At 42.5% G+C, this 17,740-nt stretch overlaps 1 protein-coding gene across 3 annotated transcripts in view; it reads left to right on the top strand.

The window, feature by feature from the left end:
- The window catches only part of EFHC2 (EF-hand domain containing 2), a 187,136-nt gene that overhangs the window by 73,468 nt on the left and 95,928 nt on the right, over nucleotides 1–17,740 (top strand). For all 3 annotated transcript variants that reach the window (XM_047716801.1, XM_047716800.1, XM_047716802.1), the window contains exons 4-6: nucleotides 10,943–11,166; nucleotides 14,208–14,459; nucleotides 17,612–17,725. In XM_047716801.1, coding sequence (XP_047572757.1) covers nucleotides 10,943–11,166; nucleotides 14,208–14,459; nucleotides 17,612–17,725 — 590 coding nt within the window. The remainder of the gene's footprint in view (nucleotides 1–10,942; nucleotides 11,167–14,207; nucleotides 14,460–17,611; nucleotides 17,726–17,740) is intronic.

Consider the following 17,740-nt stretch of genomic DNA (forward strand, 5'->3'; position numbering starts at 1 on the left):
GCTTAGGTGTCTAACTTGTTAGTGACAATGAACATAAACATGCTGGTAGCTTCTGGTCGTTGACGGTGACTTCCCTCCTTTTTACTCCCCATACTTCACCATGGGCCGTTTCACTCACTCTTGTACAGCATATTCGTTTTCTGTCAGGCATTGCTCTAGTTGGAGCAGACTTTCCTGTGTATCTGGTCTTTTCACTATGACCATATTACTGCCTTCGCAACATTTTCCAGGCGAAGAGAGGAGGCTGTTGTCCACTGCCCCTTCCAGATCTGTATTCGCTCTTCTTTCTTGAATTCGCTGCTGTTAGCTTCAGCCACCCTCTGCTCATACCTGTTCTCTTGAAACTTTGATGGTTCTTCAGGAACAGAGGGTCATTGCTCCTTCACCCCCATATGCCAGTCACCTTTGTCCATGGTCCTTTTCAGCCTGACAAGAGTTAATTCTGTGACATGGGTACCAGAGAAACTAATCCTAAATTGCATTATTAGAAGTAGGGCAGAGATCCGGGGAGATGACTGATCTCTTCTGTTTGTGCTCTGAGTCCTTCACTTGGGACAGTGCTGAGATCTGGATGTGTTCAGGGGACAGCAACCATGGTGGTAAAAGGACTGAAAATTTGTGTGTGAGGCAGAAGAGTGAAAAGGATATTTGTCCATAAAGGGAAGACTCCAGTATGCCTGGTTAATGTCCTCAGGAACCTGAAGGGCTGCTATGGGGAGGAAGGGTGACCTAATTTTCTGTATCCTCAACGCTAGGATCTAGGGGGTCAGAATTTAGGTAGGTAAGAAGAATTTTCTGGCTGCCAGAGGTTGTGGTGGATGGTTCTGGATGAGCGTGGGGGGTCAGTGTTGGGTGTAGGGGTGGAGAGGGATGGCCTAATTTGTTTGGTCCTTGGTATACATGGATACTTGGGGGCAGGACAGGGGTTCTTTTTCACGGATAGCTCAGTAGAGGCATGGTGGACGGGAGTCAGGTGTTCGTTTGGTGGTTAGTGTAGATGACCTTCAGAGGCCACTTCGAGCCCTCAGGAGTCATAATTCTTAGGTACATTTATTGTCCCTGTCTTTTCTGGAGTATTGCCATCTTTGGTACCTTAGGCTCTGAAATTGCCTTCTCCACTACAGTCTCTACTCCTTTGACATTCCTTAATTGTTCACACTTACTGTCCTTGTTCTCCATTCTGCTAGCAAAACATATCCTGAATCTTTGTCTCTCTATGCCCTTTGCTGTCCTCCTAATCCAAGCTGCCTTCGTTCCTTGACTAGAGGAAGGCAATAGCCTCCTGATAGGTCTCTCTGCATCCATTTCTGCTCCTCCTACAACCTATTCTCTACCCAGCAACCAGAGTATTGTAGGGGGTGTAACCCGAGGCAGTGGTGGCCTCCATGAAGCATGCCTGCAGGCTTTCCCAGAGGCCACCAGACCCAATGAAAATGCATCAATCACATGGTGCACTAAAACAATTAAAAATATACAATGAGAAGCAAGGGGAAAGAAATGTCATAAATTCACACACACAGGACAAGGTACAAGTGCGTGGAAGATTGACTCTGCCTAAATCCAGGGGTGGGCAATGGTCCTGTCTGTCTTTGCTGTGTCAGCCTTTTCTGCCAGTAGTGTGGTTTGGAGACCAGAATTGAAGTTCAAGCAAGGAGGACCCCAGACAGGGGGGACCTTGGGCTATTGGTACACACACTGCTGGAGAGACAGGGGGATAAGTGGGCCTGGCCACAGCTGTAGCTCACCAGTAAGGCTGCTGAATAGTCATGGGTTTTGTTTGTTTCTTGGGGAAAGGACACATGGGGCCATAATGGGTGTCACCAATGAATGAGTGGCCGAATTAAGGCCTCATGAATACTGAGTACTCATGAATATTTACTGCTTTTGTATATTTAGTGCATCATGAATATTCAGAGACCAGGTGCCTCATATATATTTAATACATATGGGAAATTAATTACCTCCTGGTCTTTGCATCCCTTTCTTTATATGTTTGACATACACATGTTCTATTTACTATCTACTTATTGTTGTTTAACACATCTCAGGAGTTTCGACCAATGCTGAATAAATTTTTTCCTTAGTAACGACTTTTCTGGGCCCATTGCGTCCATGTTGATATACCACAGTGGGTTTGACGGGGGAGAAACAGAGAAATTTGTGGACCGTGGGCCTCTGAGTATAAGGTGTGATGAGGCAGTATGCGAAGGACTTCCTTCAGTGCTTATGAGATTGAGGTTTTCTTGGACTGTAGCTCCATTGCATCTGGATGATGAATCTGGGGTCAGTCACCATGGTCAAGAAGTGTCTGTTGAATATCTACTCTGTGCCAGGCACTGTGCTGGGTTTTGGGAGAATGGACAAAAGTAAGAAGACCTCCATCTCATAGAGCTTATGGGCAAGCAGTTTGGAGAGGGAAGGGAGCAATGTGACTAGTCCAAGAATTTTGCAATTATTCCGGTTAGAACAAACCAAGACAGTGATGGTAGGAATAGGAAACAGAGGAAAGATTTTAGAGATATTTGGTTGGCAGATTTGATAGGCCTTGACCACCAATTAAATATAGAGAATGAGGAAGGGGAATATCTAATGATAAAGTATCTACTTTATCATTATCTCATTTAATCCCCCAACGACCATCTAAAGTAGGTCATTGTTGGCTTTTACAGAAAAAGAAACAGGTTTAGAGAGGTAATTTGCTTCATCTAAATCTTAACTGATTGCCTCAGAGCTCACTCTGTGGTTGAGGTTTTCAATCACTTTGTGGTTGCAAGGATGGTGGTGCATTTGCAAAACCCAGAAGCATGGAGCAAGGAGCAACACTGGGGGTAGAGGTTGGTTATGTTTGTTTGGACACATGAAGCCTTTGAACGTGGGTTGGGACATCTGTATGGTGACGCCCACCAGGCAGGTAGAATCTTGGGATGTTTTTAGAAAGAAAGTCAAGACTGGAGATGTGGACCGGGAATCAAGGGTGCCCAGATCATGAATGGAATCATTTGGCTTATTCTGCCACATTAGACGAGAGGCACTGTTGAGGTGGTGGAAGAAGGAAGAAGATTGGACATAGTGTCTGTACTTGGTTTTTCTAGTGGAGGGAGAAAGTGAGGATTGGTTGAAGGAGATGATATGACATGTCCTCATTGTTCTTTGTGCCCCGACATACTATCTACTCGCGGGTCTTTTAATTTGGATGGAAGTATGATGCTTTGTAAAGGAACAAGAAGTCTTTAGACCCTTCAGAGTCATTTTTTTTAAAAAGATTATTTATTTAAAAGAGAGAGGGCGAGAGCACAAGCAGAGTATGGCCTAGGTGGCTCAGTCAATTAAGTGTCTGCCTTTGGCTCAGGTCACGATCCCAGGGTCTTGGAATCAAGTCCCTGTGTCAGGCTCCCTGCTCAGCAGGTAATCTGCTTCTGCCTCTGCCTCTCCATCTGCTTGTGCTCTCTCGCTGTGTCAAATAAATAAATAAAATCGTCAAAAAAAAACAAAAAAACAAAAAACAAGAAGCCTAGTAAGGGAATATCAGAGTAAAGCATTTAAGTGAACATAAATATGATACATTTTTATAAATATATATTCTTACTAATATAAAATATTTATAAGAAAATATGTTCTCCTAAGGCAATACTGTCACTTACATAATTAAACACACTTAGGTAAAAGAGACGTTCATAGAATTTAAAAGTTCTGAATTTTCTTTCTGTTCAGAAGTAATTCTTCTTACCTGTTAGAGAGAGAGAGAGAAAGAGAGATTGTGAGCGCGTGCACGATTGGGGCGTCTGAACAAGGAGCCCAATGCGGCATTCGATCCCGTGACCCTGGGATCATGATCTGAGCTGAAGGAGATGCCCAACCAACTGAGCCAACCAGGGGGCCCATCTTGCTTATTTTTTTATGACTTTCCTCACATGACTTCAGATGTACACAAATGACAGACAGGAGGTCACAGAACATCCTGAACATTTATCAGTGACTTATATATTTTTCTTATTATCCTTTTTAATTGAAAGCTCATATTCCTGCAGCTTACTGGCCCTATCTAGTGAGTCTTTAGTTTTATTACACTATCCAAGAAGAAAAACGAAATGCAACCTCAATGAGGATCTTGGAAAGGCTTTTATAAGACTTTTCAGTTCTCTCAGCCTCTTGATTTCATATCTCGCATTGGTAGATTCCAGAGGTAAACCGGAGTTAGTCATAACGATTTATTTGAAATTAATTCTTTTTTTTTTTAAGATTTTTTTTTTTTTATTTATTTGTCAGAGAGAGAGGGAGAGAGAGCGAGCACAGGCAGACAGAATGGCAGGCAGAGGCAGAGGGAGAAGCAGGCTCCCCGCCAAGCAAGGAGCCCGATGTGGGACTCGATCCCAGGACGCCGGGATCATGACCTGAGCCGAAGGCAGCTGCTCAACCAACTGAGCCACCCAGGCGTCCCTTGAAATTAATTCTTATGTGAGAAGGGGGGATTGTGACTCATAAAGACTCATGGGGGGAAGAAAACCAACTCTGAGTAAAAGACAACTTTAAAGCCTCTTGAAAATTTCAGAATTTCTGATTGAGTCCTTCCGACCAGGCTCTCTCTGACCAGTTTCCCTGAGGGAAGGCGCAATTCGAGGGATAGGGTAGGGAATATATGGTCATCGTGATATGTATAACAAGACTGAATTTGTCAGCAGAGATACTTGGCAGGCCATAGCAAGTGCTGTGGAGAAGGCAAACACAAATAACCACTCTATCATCAAGCTCTTTTTATTCAGCAAGAAAACGGTCTCTCTTGAAATACTTAATATGATAATTCTTGCTAAGGAAGGTCCATTAGGACAGAGGATACTTTGGAAAATCATTTAAGGGGCGCCTGGGTGGCTCAGTGGGTTAAGCATCTGCCTTCGGCTCAGGTCATGATCCCAGAGTCCTGGGATGGAGCCCCACATCGGGCTCTCTGCTCAGCAGGGATCTTGCTTCTTCCTCTCTCTCTGCCTGCCTCTCTGTCAAATAAATAAATAAAATCTGGGGGGAAAATAAAGGAGAATCACTTAAACCCCTTCTTCAGGCTTTCCTAAATGAAATGATTGGGGAAAAAGAACAAATAAGTGCAATAGGCCAGTGGCTCAGACTTCGGTGGGATGGGGTAGAGGGTGTTTCTTTCAGTTGTGTCTTGAGTGGCCTAGGACTGCTTCTCATGCACCCATGGGCCCTGGGAAGGGGCTAGGGATCATATTTAGGGGACGCACACTGATGATGTCCCTGTCTCTTCCATGGGGTTTCTGTATTTTCCAGATGGAAAGGGAGGTCAGATACATTTGTTCTCTTGTATAACTGATCATTCGGAAATTAGTGCATCTGGAAGAATTAGCCTCCTTTTTAGCTACCTCTCCTATCCTGTTAGTTAGTTTGTTTGTTTGTTGTTTTTGGTTTTTTTTGTTGTTGTTGTTGTTTTTTTAGGGGCGGGGGGAGTTTGGAATAAGCCAGAAACAAAAGAGGCATGATGCCAAAATAAGCATTCAGTTACATGCAGCTTCTAATCAGAACAACATATTTTTAACGTTCACGAATCCTTGCTGGCAGAGAGATCTATGTACGTTATAAGTCAAGTCACTGTCGCACTTCAAGGCTTGCTTTTATTTCTTGCCAGAACATCACTCTCTTTTTGGTTAGATGTGTCATTTGTATAGAATTTGTTGCTGTTCTGTTGGAATGTAGTTAAAACAATGTTACACCAAGCCAAGAATGTCAGAGGTTAATCCCAGTAGTTCTACTTGTAATTGTCTAAAAGAATCATTGTTTGTCAAATGCTACCAAATCCAAACTAATCTATGCTAAAGAAAGGCTGATGATGAGAAACGTGCCATAAATTTCTGGTGAGGGCAGTACCAGTGGCTGTCAGCTGAGAGCGATCATCAGAACCTCGTGGCCCGCTGCAAGAATTTCTGATTCTATAGGCCTGGGGCCAGATTATAAACTGGCTTCTGCTTCCTAGTGAGTCCTTGGTTAAGAACACTGATTTCCACCGGGCACTTGTGTTGGCCCTTCAACGTAGTACTTTTTAAATATGTTTTTTATACTCTGAGATAATCTGACCAAGCAAATGTAATCACAAAATGTGGCATTCATATGTCATTCACTCATAGTGGCCATATACTACATCTTAGTACTGCATCCCACAACGTGAAGGGGGCATGGTCACAAGGTTGCCAGAGAAAATACAAGCTGTCTAACTACATCTGATTCTCAGATAAGCAATGAAGTTTTAAATATGTCCCCAAATATCACATGGGCCGTACTTATATTACAATTATACACTGTTTATCTAGAATTCAGATGTAACTGGGCATCTTCTATTTCAGTGGGCTAAATCTGACAACCCCAGAGGGTGGGTCCTGGGGAAGGGGATGGTCATTGAATGGAGAAGAGGAGAATTTCAGAGTGGAGGTAAGTCAGTGGCCTGTGAAGACAGGTGTTTAGTGCATGGTGTCTACTCAATAAATATTTGCTGAAGAAGGAAAGGAGAAGGAGGGAGGAAAAAACAGAGGAGAGGAAATGTGGTAGACAACATCTAGAACACAACACAGGTATCAGAAATGATACCAGGTACTTTGAGGGATCAGAAGAGGAAATACCAGTATCCACTAGAGAAGACATTTGAGTGGTACGTCAGAAGTTCCTCCAGATAAAGATGGATGATGAAGGCATAATAGCCAAAAGGAACAGCATAAGATGAAGGAAGGTAGGAAAGTGGTAGGGTGTGGAGTTGGGAGGTATGTGGGAGCAGATCCTAAGGTGTGTAAAGAAAGTGAGGCAAGAAAGCAGTAATGTAAGAGAACGTTAGAGCATAACATGCGTGCATTTGGGGCTCATCCAGTGGCTGGGTGCGGGGGGGCACATAGGATTATTCTTTCTTATGATCAGAGATGTGGAATTTTAAGTTTTGTATTCTTTTGCTACAAGACTGATGTCAGGCTATTTATATGGAAAAAGTTATTCTTATGAAAACAACACTCCGAAGAGGACCTTTTGTAAGAATACAAATGGAGTAGTTATTTGACTGAAGGAATAATTGTAAACAACAAGAGGAGGAAAAGATACTCTTTCGTGTCTGATCCCAGTGAAGAGTCTTTGTATTTTTAGGATATAGACTTAGTAGACACAGTAACAGGTGGCAATTCCAGTTGAACCTTCATTCACCTAAGAAATACCGGTCTCTAGACTCAGATGGATCCTAGGTCTGCAACGTTACTAAAATGAACTAAATATATGGAAAATTAAGATAGAGGTAAAAGGTTGGAGTCTTAATTCTGGAAGGTGAATTTCTAAAAACCAAATTTAGTGGTATGAGCAAAGATCTAAAGCAAGTCCCAACTGAATGAAAGGAAAATGCATTAAACATAAATGGATATATCATCATTTGATCTAAACCACAGGGAAATGTTAGAAAGTTAAAGCTTGCAGAGTATAATCAGATAATAGGGCCTTTAAAAGGGAAGAGAGATTTAAAATAGGAAGATCAGGAGGAGCTTAAAAGCAGGCACCCGATGCCTGGACATCTGCCCAAATTGTCTTTACGGGGCAGTCAGGAAGGCAAATGTTTAAAAATTTAAAGGGTAGATATGGTACTTCTGTTCTTGGTTTTCCATTTTATAGCATTATTTTTATTTATATAATTGATGATCTCAGGTTCTTTTCAATGCATGCCAAATACGTGCCATCCTGCCCATTTCTTTGATACTCCAGATCACATTCTTGCTGGTGGAGTTTCTGCCGTTTATCCTGGAGGACTATAAACACACAAATATCAATAAATAGAAATTTTCGACCCCCCCAAAGGACACAGTTGAAAGATGGCCACGAAGACACCATTGAAAGCTCTCAGGTGCAACTGTCCATTTCAAATGGCCCACATCAGTTTTCTGATTAACATGGCCTTGTGACTTTGGATTTTTTGTTATTAAAAATTGTCTTGTTTAGTTAGGTTTGCCTTCTCTTCTCAGCCCATGAGAGGTGACGGAGCTTCTCGGGCCTTTTCGGAGAACCATCTCTAGGAAAAATGTGGGAGCATACATAAGGAAGCATGAGGGCCTGGGATATGCAGGCCTCTGGGGTAGGGGGGGTTAGGTGTTGGCCCTGGAGGGGGTGTTGCTACAGTGGGCAAGTGTGCCCCTCTCCAGAAAATTGCCTTCAGAGAACAGAGAGGCTGTTCTTTGGGAAGAGCAGCTCCATCTTCTCTCTCTGTTTTTCATGGTGGCTGTCAGCTCTTCTCCCTATTTCTATCCTGTTTTGCCTCTAACACTCCCTCCTCTCCTTCACTTTAGTAATCTGTGGCTGTAGTTCAGTGAGATATAGTTCAGTGCAAACTGTGGAAAATGCTGGTATGTATGTATTTTGTTAAAGAGTTTATTTTTAAGTAGTCTTTGCACCCAAGATGGGGCTTGAACTCCTGCCCCAAGATCGAGTCACGTGCTCTTCTGACTGAGACAGCCGGGCACCCTGGAAAGGGCTGGTATTTACTTAGAGCTTCAAAATCCAGGTCCAGGATCTTCTGCCATTTGTTAGAGCGTGACCTTGAGCGCATTACTTAACAACGCCGAACCTTGCTTTTCTCGGCCATAAACTGAATATTTATATTTCCTGCATTATCTGCCTCATGGGATTAGTGAAGATTAAATGAGAAAAATGTATATGAAAGCATATCCTAGGGCTCTGATGATGATTCTGATTATTATTATTTGAAAGCTCTGTAGGTGGGCCGGTTCTTTCCACCTAGAAAAATAGAAGATTCTTATTCAAAGTCTTACTGAATGGAAATCAGCACCAACTTGCTTATTTGAATTTTTATAATTAAGTACAAAGTAGTTGGAATTTCTGAACAAGCTCCTGGCTGTTGAATAAATTTTATATATCTTAAAAACTGTCACAATATAAGTATTTTTAAAGGGATATATAATGGTTTCTGAAAATACCTGAAATGCCCATGCTTTTATAGATGTTTAAGTATGCAATTTGTTCTAAATGTCTAATCTTGAATGATTAAATAATTTGCATACTGTTTTCAGTGGCATGAATTAAAGGCTAATTGAAGTACAATTTTTTGCAGTAAAATTATATCATCTTTTATGTAGTACATTTAAAAATATTCTAGGCCAGTTCTAATTTTATACTTTTATTATTTTAATTTAATGTACCAAGTAATTAAAAATTGCTACAGAGAAAAGAAGATGAAAATGATTTTAGTTCATTTTGCCTGAACAGAGTGAAAAGATGATGAGGGGAAAAATGGAACAGAGTTCAACACAGTTGCTGGTACATAAAGATACTCATTAAATTTCCATAATGAATAGCAATGAATAATTTCTAAGTATTTCTAGACGTCAGGAAAAGGTGCCATTCTCGGTGCTATAGAAAATAGGAACAAGATTGCTTGACCTCATTATCCTAAAATACTTCCATACAGAGGTCCCACAGGCCACTTGGACTGGAACCATTAGACCCTCAGTTTGCTCTGCTCACGTTTCTCTTCTTCCCTTGACTCTTGGAGTAGATTCTCAGGCCAAAGTTGGTCACAGATGTAGAGAGACCATTCTCTGTGGGTATCTTGCATTTGGGTAGATCTTGCAAGTAGAGGCACTGCCTGCTCTTTGTTCTGGTCTGTCTCTTCAGGGACATCTATATAGCAAACAGCCTTTGAAGAGAAAGGGGAGGTTTGCTCATGGCCGTGGGAGATAGAGGCGGTGTCTCCTTCCAGAACAGAGGGAGGACAAGACATGCTTACTGTCCGGTCTAATAAAGGCCATGTCTCCCTATGAGACAAAAAGCAGGAATGCTTACTATCCATTTTAAGGCTTGGGTTTCCTAAGCTTAGGGCTCCTCTCCTGTAACATAGCCCACCACGTGGGCAGGAGTTACGCGGACCTTCTCGGGTCATCCCGTGGGAATCGAGGCTCAGGAAACTGGTGTGAAACATGCTGGTGTTCCGGCTGCTGTTACTGCTGTCAGTTTATCTCTAACCAAGGCAATCTATGCCTTCTACCAACATCCATGAACCTGCGGCAGGCTGCCTTGTTAGTTTGCAAGTAGAATAAAATCTCATCTCAAACCCTAAACAGTTCTTGACAACAGGTTTCAGCAGGATTTGGGTACGTTGGCTGGTATGGTGTGGTGTAGTTCTCATGCTCATCTAGGAAGCAAACCCTTTCAGTGCCAGTGGCTAACCACCACTTGGGGACCCTGGGTCCATATTCTCAAGAGTAGAAGTGAAGAGGCACCATAGGGTTAGCAGTAAAAGATAGAATGGGATCCAGAACCTTTGGCAAGAACGCTGTCTAAAACAATGAAGCCTCTGATAACCATCACTTTGTAGGGGTGGTGGGGGGTAGGGGGAGAAGAGCTTGGGAGAGCAAAGAAGATGCCATGCAGTTTTGGAGCAGCATGAAGTCTTTCATGCTTATAGAATCTACAAATCATGGTGCTGGCACCTACCGTACTGAAGCTGATAAGCTTTTTTTTTTTAATTTTTATTTATTTTTTTTTTGAGCCGAGAGGATGCATTTTCATGAGCACTTTGCTTTGCAGTCATAGTGCCTTGTTTAGTGTGCTCACATTGAGTGCTTGTTATGGAAGAAGACAGGATGGCAGTGTCTGGCCCATTAGGTCACCCTCTCTGTGCCCCTCTTCCTTTCCTAGTCTTTATGGTTTATTAAAGTACTTTAGTACCACTTAGGCAACTTTAATAACAAACATGCAAGATTGGTCAGTACCTGTGGACCTCAGAAATCTCAGCTCCCTCAGGTACCCTCAGAGTCTGAACATAGTCATGCTGCCTCCAAGAACCAGCCCTTTGCCCACTTCCCTGTTGTGGGACGGCATTCAGGGCTGTTACGGAGACTTGCTGTGACCTTTTCTTCGTTAGCCGCCTGATGAAACAGCTGTGTTTGGTTCCATACCATAGGGACTTTCATCCGGCGTCATCGGATTTCACTCCCTCCTCCTAATGAAGATCAGTTTTATACTGTGCATCATTTCAATATCAACATAGACATCATCTTCTATGGCCGGACATTCAAGATTTATGACTGTGATATGTTCACAAAAAACTTTCTGAGGAAAATGGGAGTCAAATTAAACCCCCCGGGACAGTGTCCAGAAGATCCTTACATGAAGTTACGGAGAGAGGTAAGGAGTTGATGATAGATCTGTGAGCTGGTATCTTCCGAATGAGAATCCAAAAAGGAGAGTCAGTAAAGGGTATTTGCACTCCTGATGCAGACGTGAAAGAATGTTCGGGGTCACGGTCACTGGAGTTATCCTAATCCCCTTTAGGCTGGAAGGAACTCTAGGTGTTGACCTCAGGGCAGGAAAGCCTCGCTCACTGCTCCCACCCCCACTTCTCTCCATGGAGAGTCTCCCTTCCAGACAGACAGTAGGAGTCTTCAATGAGTCGCCCACATGGGACAAGCTCTAAGGCCCACTTTTACCTGGCCTGTCTTTCCCCATTTTGGTTGCCTAACCCTGGGAAAATGTTTGCTTCTGTTCTACTGATTTATTGCACCACACCTTGGGTATACCTTTTTTCTTCTTCCCCAGGACTCCTAGCTCTAGCGATGATGGCATCAGGTGTAGGGATATTCTAGCGGAATGGAGAGGGCCATGATTCTGATGTACCCCATTGTAAAAGGATGTTTGTCTTCCAAGTCTGACCCCAGTTAGTATACGGAGGCAGGAACAGTGTTCGTAGTAGTATTGTTGTCTTTCTAAAGTTGTCTTTTTTTTTTTTTTAATGATCCCTTGGCCCAAATTTTGTGTTTTTTTTACAGAAGAATCTGAACACGCAGAAGGGCAGGTTGTCAGGTGGAAGGTCACATACCCAGCCAGTCTTCTTCTTGACATCAGTTCAAATCTTTTGCTGCCTACCCAGAATTTCGTTATTGTCATTCTCTTTTTTTATGGAAGTATGGTTAGAGTAAAATACACAGAAATGAAGCACGCAGTTGAATGAATCTTCACAAATGCATATGCCCATGTAATCCGCAGTCCAAATCGAGACACAGAACGTGTCCATCGCCCCAGAAACTTCCCTCTTGGCTTTTTCTAATCAATCACTCTTCCCACCCAGGGAGAGATAACCACTGTTCTCACTTCTATCCCTATAGATCAGTTTAGTCTCATTCCTATTGTTTCCTAAACTTGTAATGAATTTCCTTGCAGAAAGATAACATGAAATTTAGAATAAAATCCTCCTTTAATTCTACTCTGAGCTCTTGTTCAAATCTGCGTGTAGGGTCATTCATCTGTTCCCACCTCTTGGCCCCAGCAGAGTTATCCTTTAACGTTGTAGGCATGCAGCCCTTCTGAGGAATATGTCTTGTTGCTCCTGGAATATTTAAGGTGAAGTTCCTATGGAATTATACCTGTGTATATTGGCATACGAGCAGATTTATAGTTTGGGTTTATTTTTATTTTTTTCCAAATGCCCTAGATGACAGAGCCTAGATAAACATGAAGTCTCTACAATGAGAAGAGAGAACCTGAAAGAACGGGTCCATATGAATTACCACCTTTTGCATATGGCTTCACTCATTTGCTAACAGTTGGTATTATACAATAGTGATTATGGATGGTGATGCATTATATTAAATACAGAGAGCCCTGTGCCATTTCATAGATTTATGAAGAAAAAAAAATCTTTTGTGCCAGGAACTGAGAATACATACCACAAACAGCCAAGAAATGTTTTAACTAATTTCCTTTCAGATTGGGAAAATCATTTTCACATTTATTCCCTCAGGGAGAAAGCTCTTCAATAAATATAGCAATCTGTGGAAAATTAGGAGTTTAATAAGAGGATTTTATATTGACTTTAATGCATTTACTTCTCCAGTATTTGCTGCCTTCAAATATAAAGTTAAAATTAAACAATTTAACTTAAACTGAAAAGAGCCCCAAAGGTGTATAATCAATAATGCATTTCTTAAAGGCCTTATAATGCCAAAGAAACATTTTTCAGTTAATGAAAGTAGTGGTCCCATAATTTCATTTAAATATCTAGGATAAGGAAAAAGGATAAGAGCCTCTGGAAGGCCATGATGTCTCCCTGCAATCTTGGAGTAGGTGTCCTCCAGACTGCCCCAGACAGATACAGAGTTTTGAGAATGGACAAATATGATCACATAAACTGATATGGGACTACTTCTCCCTTGCCACTGAGCGCTCCTTTATATAACGATTCTGTTTCGCTACAGCAGATAGAATGGGAGCAATTTTGCTCCAAGACAGGGCTGAGAACATGCAAATAGACCTCCACCAGGAAACCCGCAGAAGTGGGGATACCTGGGCTGGGGAACAGAACCCGCACAGCCATTCTGTGTGGCTGGGGAAGTTCTCCATTTGCTCTGCTCCTGTTTCGACGCCCTTCCAGATCCTCAGAAGCAAAATAAAACTGGGACTATGTTTCTTCCCTTTTACTTTTACAAAAATCTTTGGATGAATGAGGATATACAGATATGAATTCTCAGTGAAAAGACAACAGGTTTTATGGGGGGTTGAGATAAAATTAACATATGCTCAGATGTATAAATCTTTTTTTTTTTTTTTTTAGAATTTATTTATTTGACAGAGAGAGATCATAAGTAGGCAGAGAGGCAGGCAGAGAGAGAGAGGGAAGCAGGATCCCTGCTGAGCAGAGAGCCTGATGCGGGGCTCGATCCCAGAACCCTGAGATCATGACCTGAGCCGAAGGCAGAGGCTTAAACCACTGAGCCACCCAGGTGCCCCTCAGATGTATAAATCTTAAGCATACAAATCAACAAGTTTGGAAAATGTATGCAGTTTAATAAGTGACACTTTCTGGACAGTCCCCTACCCAGAGAGGAAATTACCATTTTAATTTCTGTCACCACATGTTAGTTTTGTGTGTTCTTAAGCATTTTAAGTCCTGGAAAAAAGCCAGTTTTCAAAGACATCACGAAGTGTATTTTAGTGTTTCAGATTACTGTTTGATCTTAAACGATTTCTACTACTTGATTGTCTGTATTTTTAAGGTGAAAACTTGCTGTAGGTGTATCTACATGTATGTCATTAGCGTGTTGACATTTAAAAAAAATAAATATCCCGTCATAGTCAATGGGCAAGATATCTTTACATTCTTTGATAGCTTGTGTCTCAGAAGTGGTTGCGTAGAAGTGCTGTTCTTGACTTTTTTTTTTTTCTGTTTTCAGACTCTAGACTGCATGGACCCCTTACGTCCTTATGAGTCCTTTGACACCCTGAAACAGTTCCTTGAATACGATAGAAAAGTGTTACGTTTTTTCTGCCTGTGGGACGACTCCGCCTCGCTGTTTGGGGACCGTAGGGAACTCATTCTGCATTACTTTCTGTCTGATGATACCATTGAAGTCAAAGAAGTGATACCACACAACTCAGGCCGGGATGCTATGTCCTTGTTCCTCCAGAGAAGAAAGCTCCCTAAGGTGAGCAGCGGACACAGAGCCCCTTTCCACATTTGCCTGTGACCTCAAAGACTCTCATCACTCCCTGTCTGGAATGTCGGGCCCAGGTATCAGTCACCATATGTTAGTACAGGTGTCTAGAAAAGCTTGATTTTGTGCTCTCTCCTAAGATACATCTGTGAAAGTACCATAGAGGATATGACAAATTGAGGTAGGAATATTTGGGGTTTAATTAAGGCAAGTAAAGGAAGAAAGTCAAATGTAAGAGAAAGCACATATTTATTACAGAGTTCGTAATCAGTCTTCTGAATGTAAAAGACTCTCTAGTTAGAATTGCTCGTGGGGTGCCTGGGGGGCACAGTCAACTGAGTGTATGACTCTTGATTTCAACTCAGGTCATAATCTTGGGGTCCTCTACTCAGTGCAGAGGTCTGCTTGAGGGTCTCTCTTCCTCTACCCTCTCACCAGTAAAAAAATAAATCTTAAAAAATAATTTAAAAAACAGTTGCTCATGCCCTTGGTAGGGCACTGGCCTCTGGCCTCTATATTTTACTGAGGAAGTTGCATGGTTTTGGTCTATGTTGTGAATGTACAAATATACACATGCATACATGCACACACACACACACACACACACACACACACACACACACACACACTCCTATAAGTGTATGCACAAGAGTGACTCTTAGAAAAGTAGCCATCAGTCACCAACTAGCCATTGGCTAGCATCAATGACAGCTTTTACATTTTGTTACTATTAAAAGAGAGTTGTGAGACTGATCTCTACATGTTCATGGCCATGTGAGAGCTAATGTAACTTGGGTGCAGCAGAAATAGCACAGAGACAGAAGACCTGGGTTAGAATTATGGGTCTCCCACTTAAAAGCTGTCTGACCTTCAGCAAGTCATGTCACTTCTCTGAGTGTATTTCCCTATCTCTAAAATGCTGGTAACAAGGCCTCCCTCTGGAAGTAACTGTAAAAGGATAGTATAGTAAAAGACACCCACTAAGAACCTAAAACACTCTAAGGACACATAAAAACATAAAATCCTTTTCACAGTTCTGTGTTACGTTTCATTTGTTATTTGGATAAAATATTTTTTAAAAAGTATTTTTAAAATTTATTTGAGAGAGAGAGAGAGTGAGAGAGCGCATGTGCAAATATGTGCTTGGGAGCAGGAAGGGTAGAGGGAGAAGGAGAAACAGACTCCCCGCTGAGCTGGGAGCTTAACGCCAGGCTCAGTCCTACGATCCAGAGATCATGACGGGAGCTGAAGGCAGATGCTTAACGGACTGAGCCACCCAGGCATCCCTGGTTAAAATAGTTTTTAACTATTTTATTTTATTTTATTTTTTTTTTTTAAGAATTTTTATTTATTTATTTGACAGAGAGAGATCACAAGCAGGCAGAGAGGCAGGCAGAGAGAGAGGAGGAAGCAGGTTCTCCGCTGAGCAGAGAGCCCGATGCGGGGCTCGATCCCAGGACCCTGAGATCATGACCTGAGCCGAAGGCAGCGGCTTAACCCGCTGAGCCACCCAGGCGCCCCAGTTTTTAACTATTTTAGAATGGCTCTGACTGATACGCTAATTATAAAATAATAATGACGCACCTGACATTTGCAGTGTGTCTTGACATCATTTGATTCATTTATTCATTCATTCAGCAAATATTTATCAAGTGTCAACTATGTGCTGGCTCTGAGGTTACAGTGTGAAAGAAAATGGATTAAGTCCCGATTTGTGGAACTTACATTCTCATGGGGGAGAGAGAAAATAGCAGTAGGTATTCCCTTGACACTCCTTTGAGAAAGCAAGGAATCAGTACTATTATCGCAGTTAGATGACAAAACTGAAGTTCCCAGAAGGTAAATATCTGGCTCCAAGTCCTGTAGCTAGTAAGCGGCGAAGACAGAATGTGCTCCAAGTGCGCTGGTTTTCTGTTACACGGCTTACTTGCACCCCACAACTCCTAAATTCACACATTTGAACTTGGCATTTTATGTCGCACGTATCAGGGATGATTCAGATTTCTCATCTGTATATGATTTGAGAAACTGATCACTATCAATTTGCATAAGTTAGTTAGGAGATTTCTCGCGGCTCCCGCAACTGCTGGGACCACCAAGGAGCATCGAGGGTCGCTCCGGGCCACAGTTTCTGGTAAAGGCTGACTGTGCTCTACTGTTCTTGTGCCTCGCCACGCTGCCTCTGTCTCGCCGCCAGCTGGTGCTTCCCGAGCTCAGGATTGGGCAGGATGCTAAGCTCAGTAAAGACGGCAAGGCACGGTTTCTTCCTCAGGGCATTTTGTAGTTGAATGCAGAGAAAAGATGTCTGCCGATGAGGCATTTAGAGAACCACAAAGGCTGCTTTAACCCTGTGGTAGGTGCTATGGAGGTGTGGACTGGGGACAGGCCAGGAGCATGGGAAGGGTCAGGGGAATAATGGGCCTTGATCAGGGCCTTGAAGGATGGGTGTGGAAGTATAGAGGGAGGTACATGGAGTGTGATGGCCGAAAAGAACTGTGTTAGCGAGAGGATAGCTACATTTCTCTCTGCCCTTCTATTCTAGGTTCTTGCCTGAAACCACGCCCCTCCCACACCCAGAATAACAGATTAACAGGAGAAAGACCAACAAACATTTAATTACCTGCATACCTCCTGTAAGGAAAGGAAAATGGAGTAACTCCCTGAAATGGCCAAAGCCACCATCTTAAACATCATCTCCTCTTAAAGATGGAACAAACTGCCAGGGGAGGTGGGAAGGAGGCCAGTTATAGGGGGGTCACGGAGAAAAGCACAGTAAACAAGAGGAAGGTTGTTACGTAGATTTATGTTGTCTTTTCCATTAATCAGAGGTTTTAGAGAGTACGAGTCTTCTTTCTTTTCCTGGTACACAGAGGGAGACACTCTTACAAACGGAGATTTCTTTATAGATGTACATTTTTTTAATACAGAAGGATCATTGGTACTCAGCTTTTCCTGTGCCTGCCGTTTCTTAAAAATAACCAGCTCAAGATAATCAGTACACCCAAGAGACATATTTTGGGGTGGCGTGTTCGCGCCCCTTCACGTACAATGCGTATTTCCCAGTTGAGCCCCTCACCCTTCCCAGCTCTGTGTTTAGTAGGCCATCCACCATACCACACGCTTGTTTGCATTCTGTCTTCTAGTACGGCCCACCTGGAGTCTATCAGCCAGGCCAGATAACAGATCGAACAGTTCTTAATGTGTACAGTGGCTTGGGAGAGAACCGAGTCAAAGGCTACCTGTTGGATAAATACAAGGTAAGGAGCCTCACG

The sequence above is a fragment of the Lutra lutra genome, chromosome X (genome assembly GCF_902655055.1).
Source record: "Lutra lutra chromosome X, mLutLut1.2, whole genome shotgun sequence".
Classification (NCBI taxonomy): domain Eukaryota; kingdom Metazoa; phylum Chordata; class Mammalia; order Carnivora; family Mustelidae; genus Lutra; species Lutra lutra.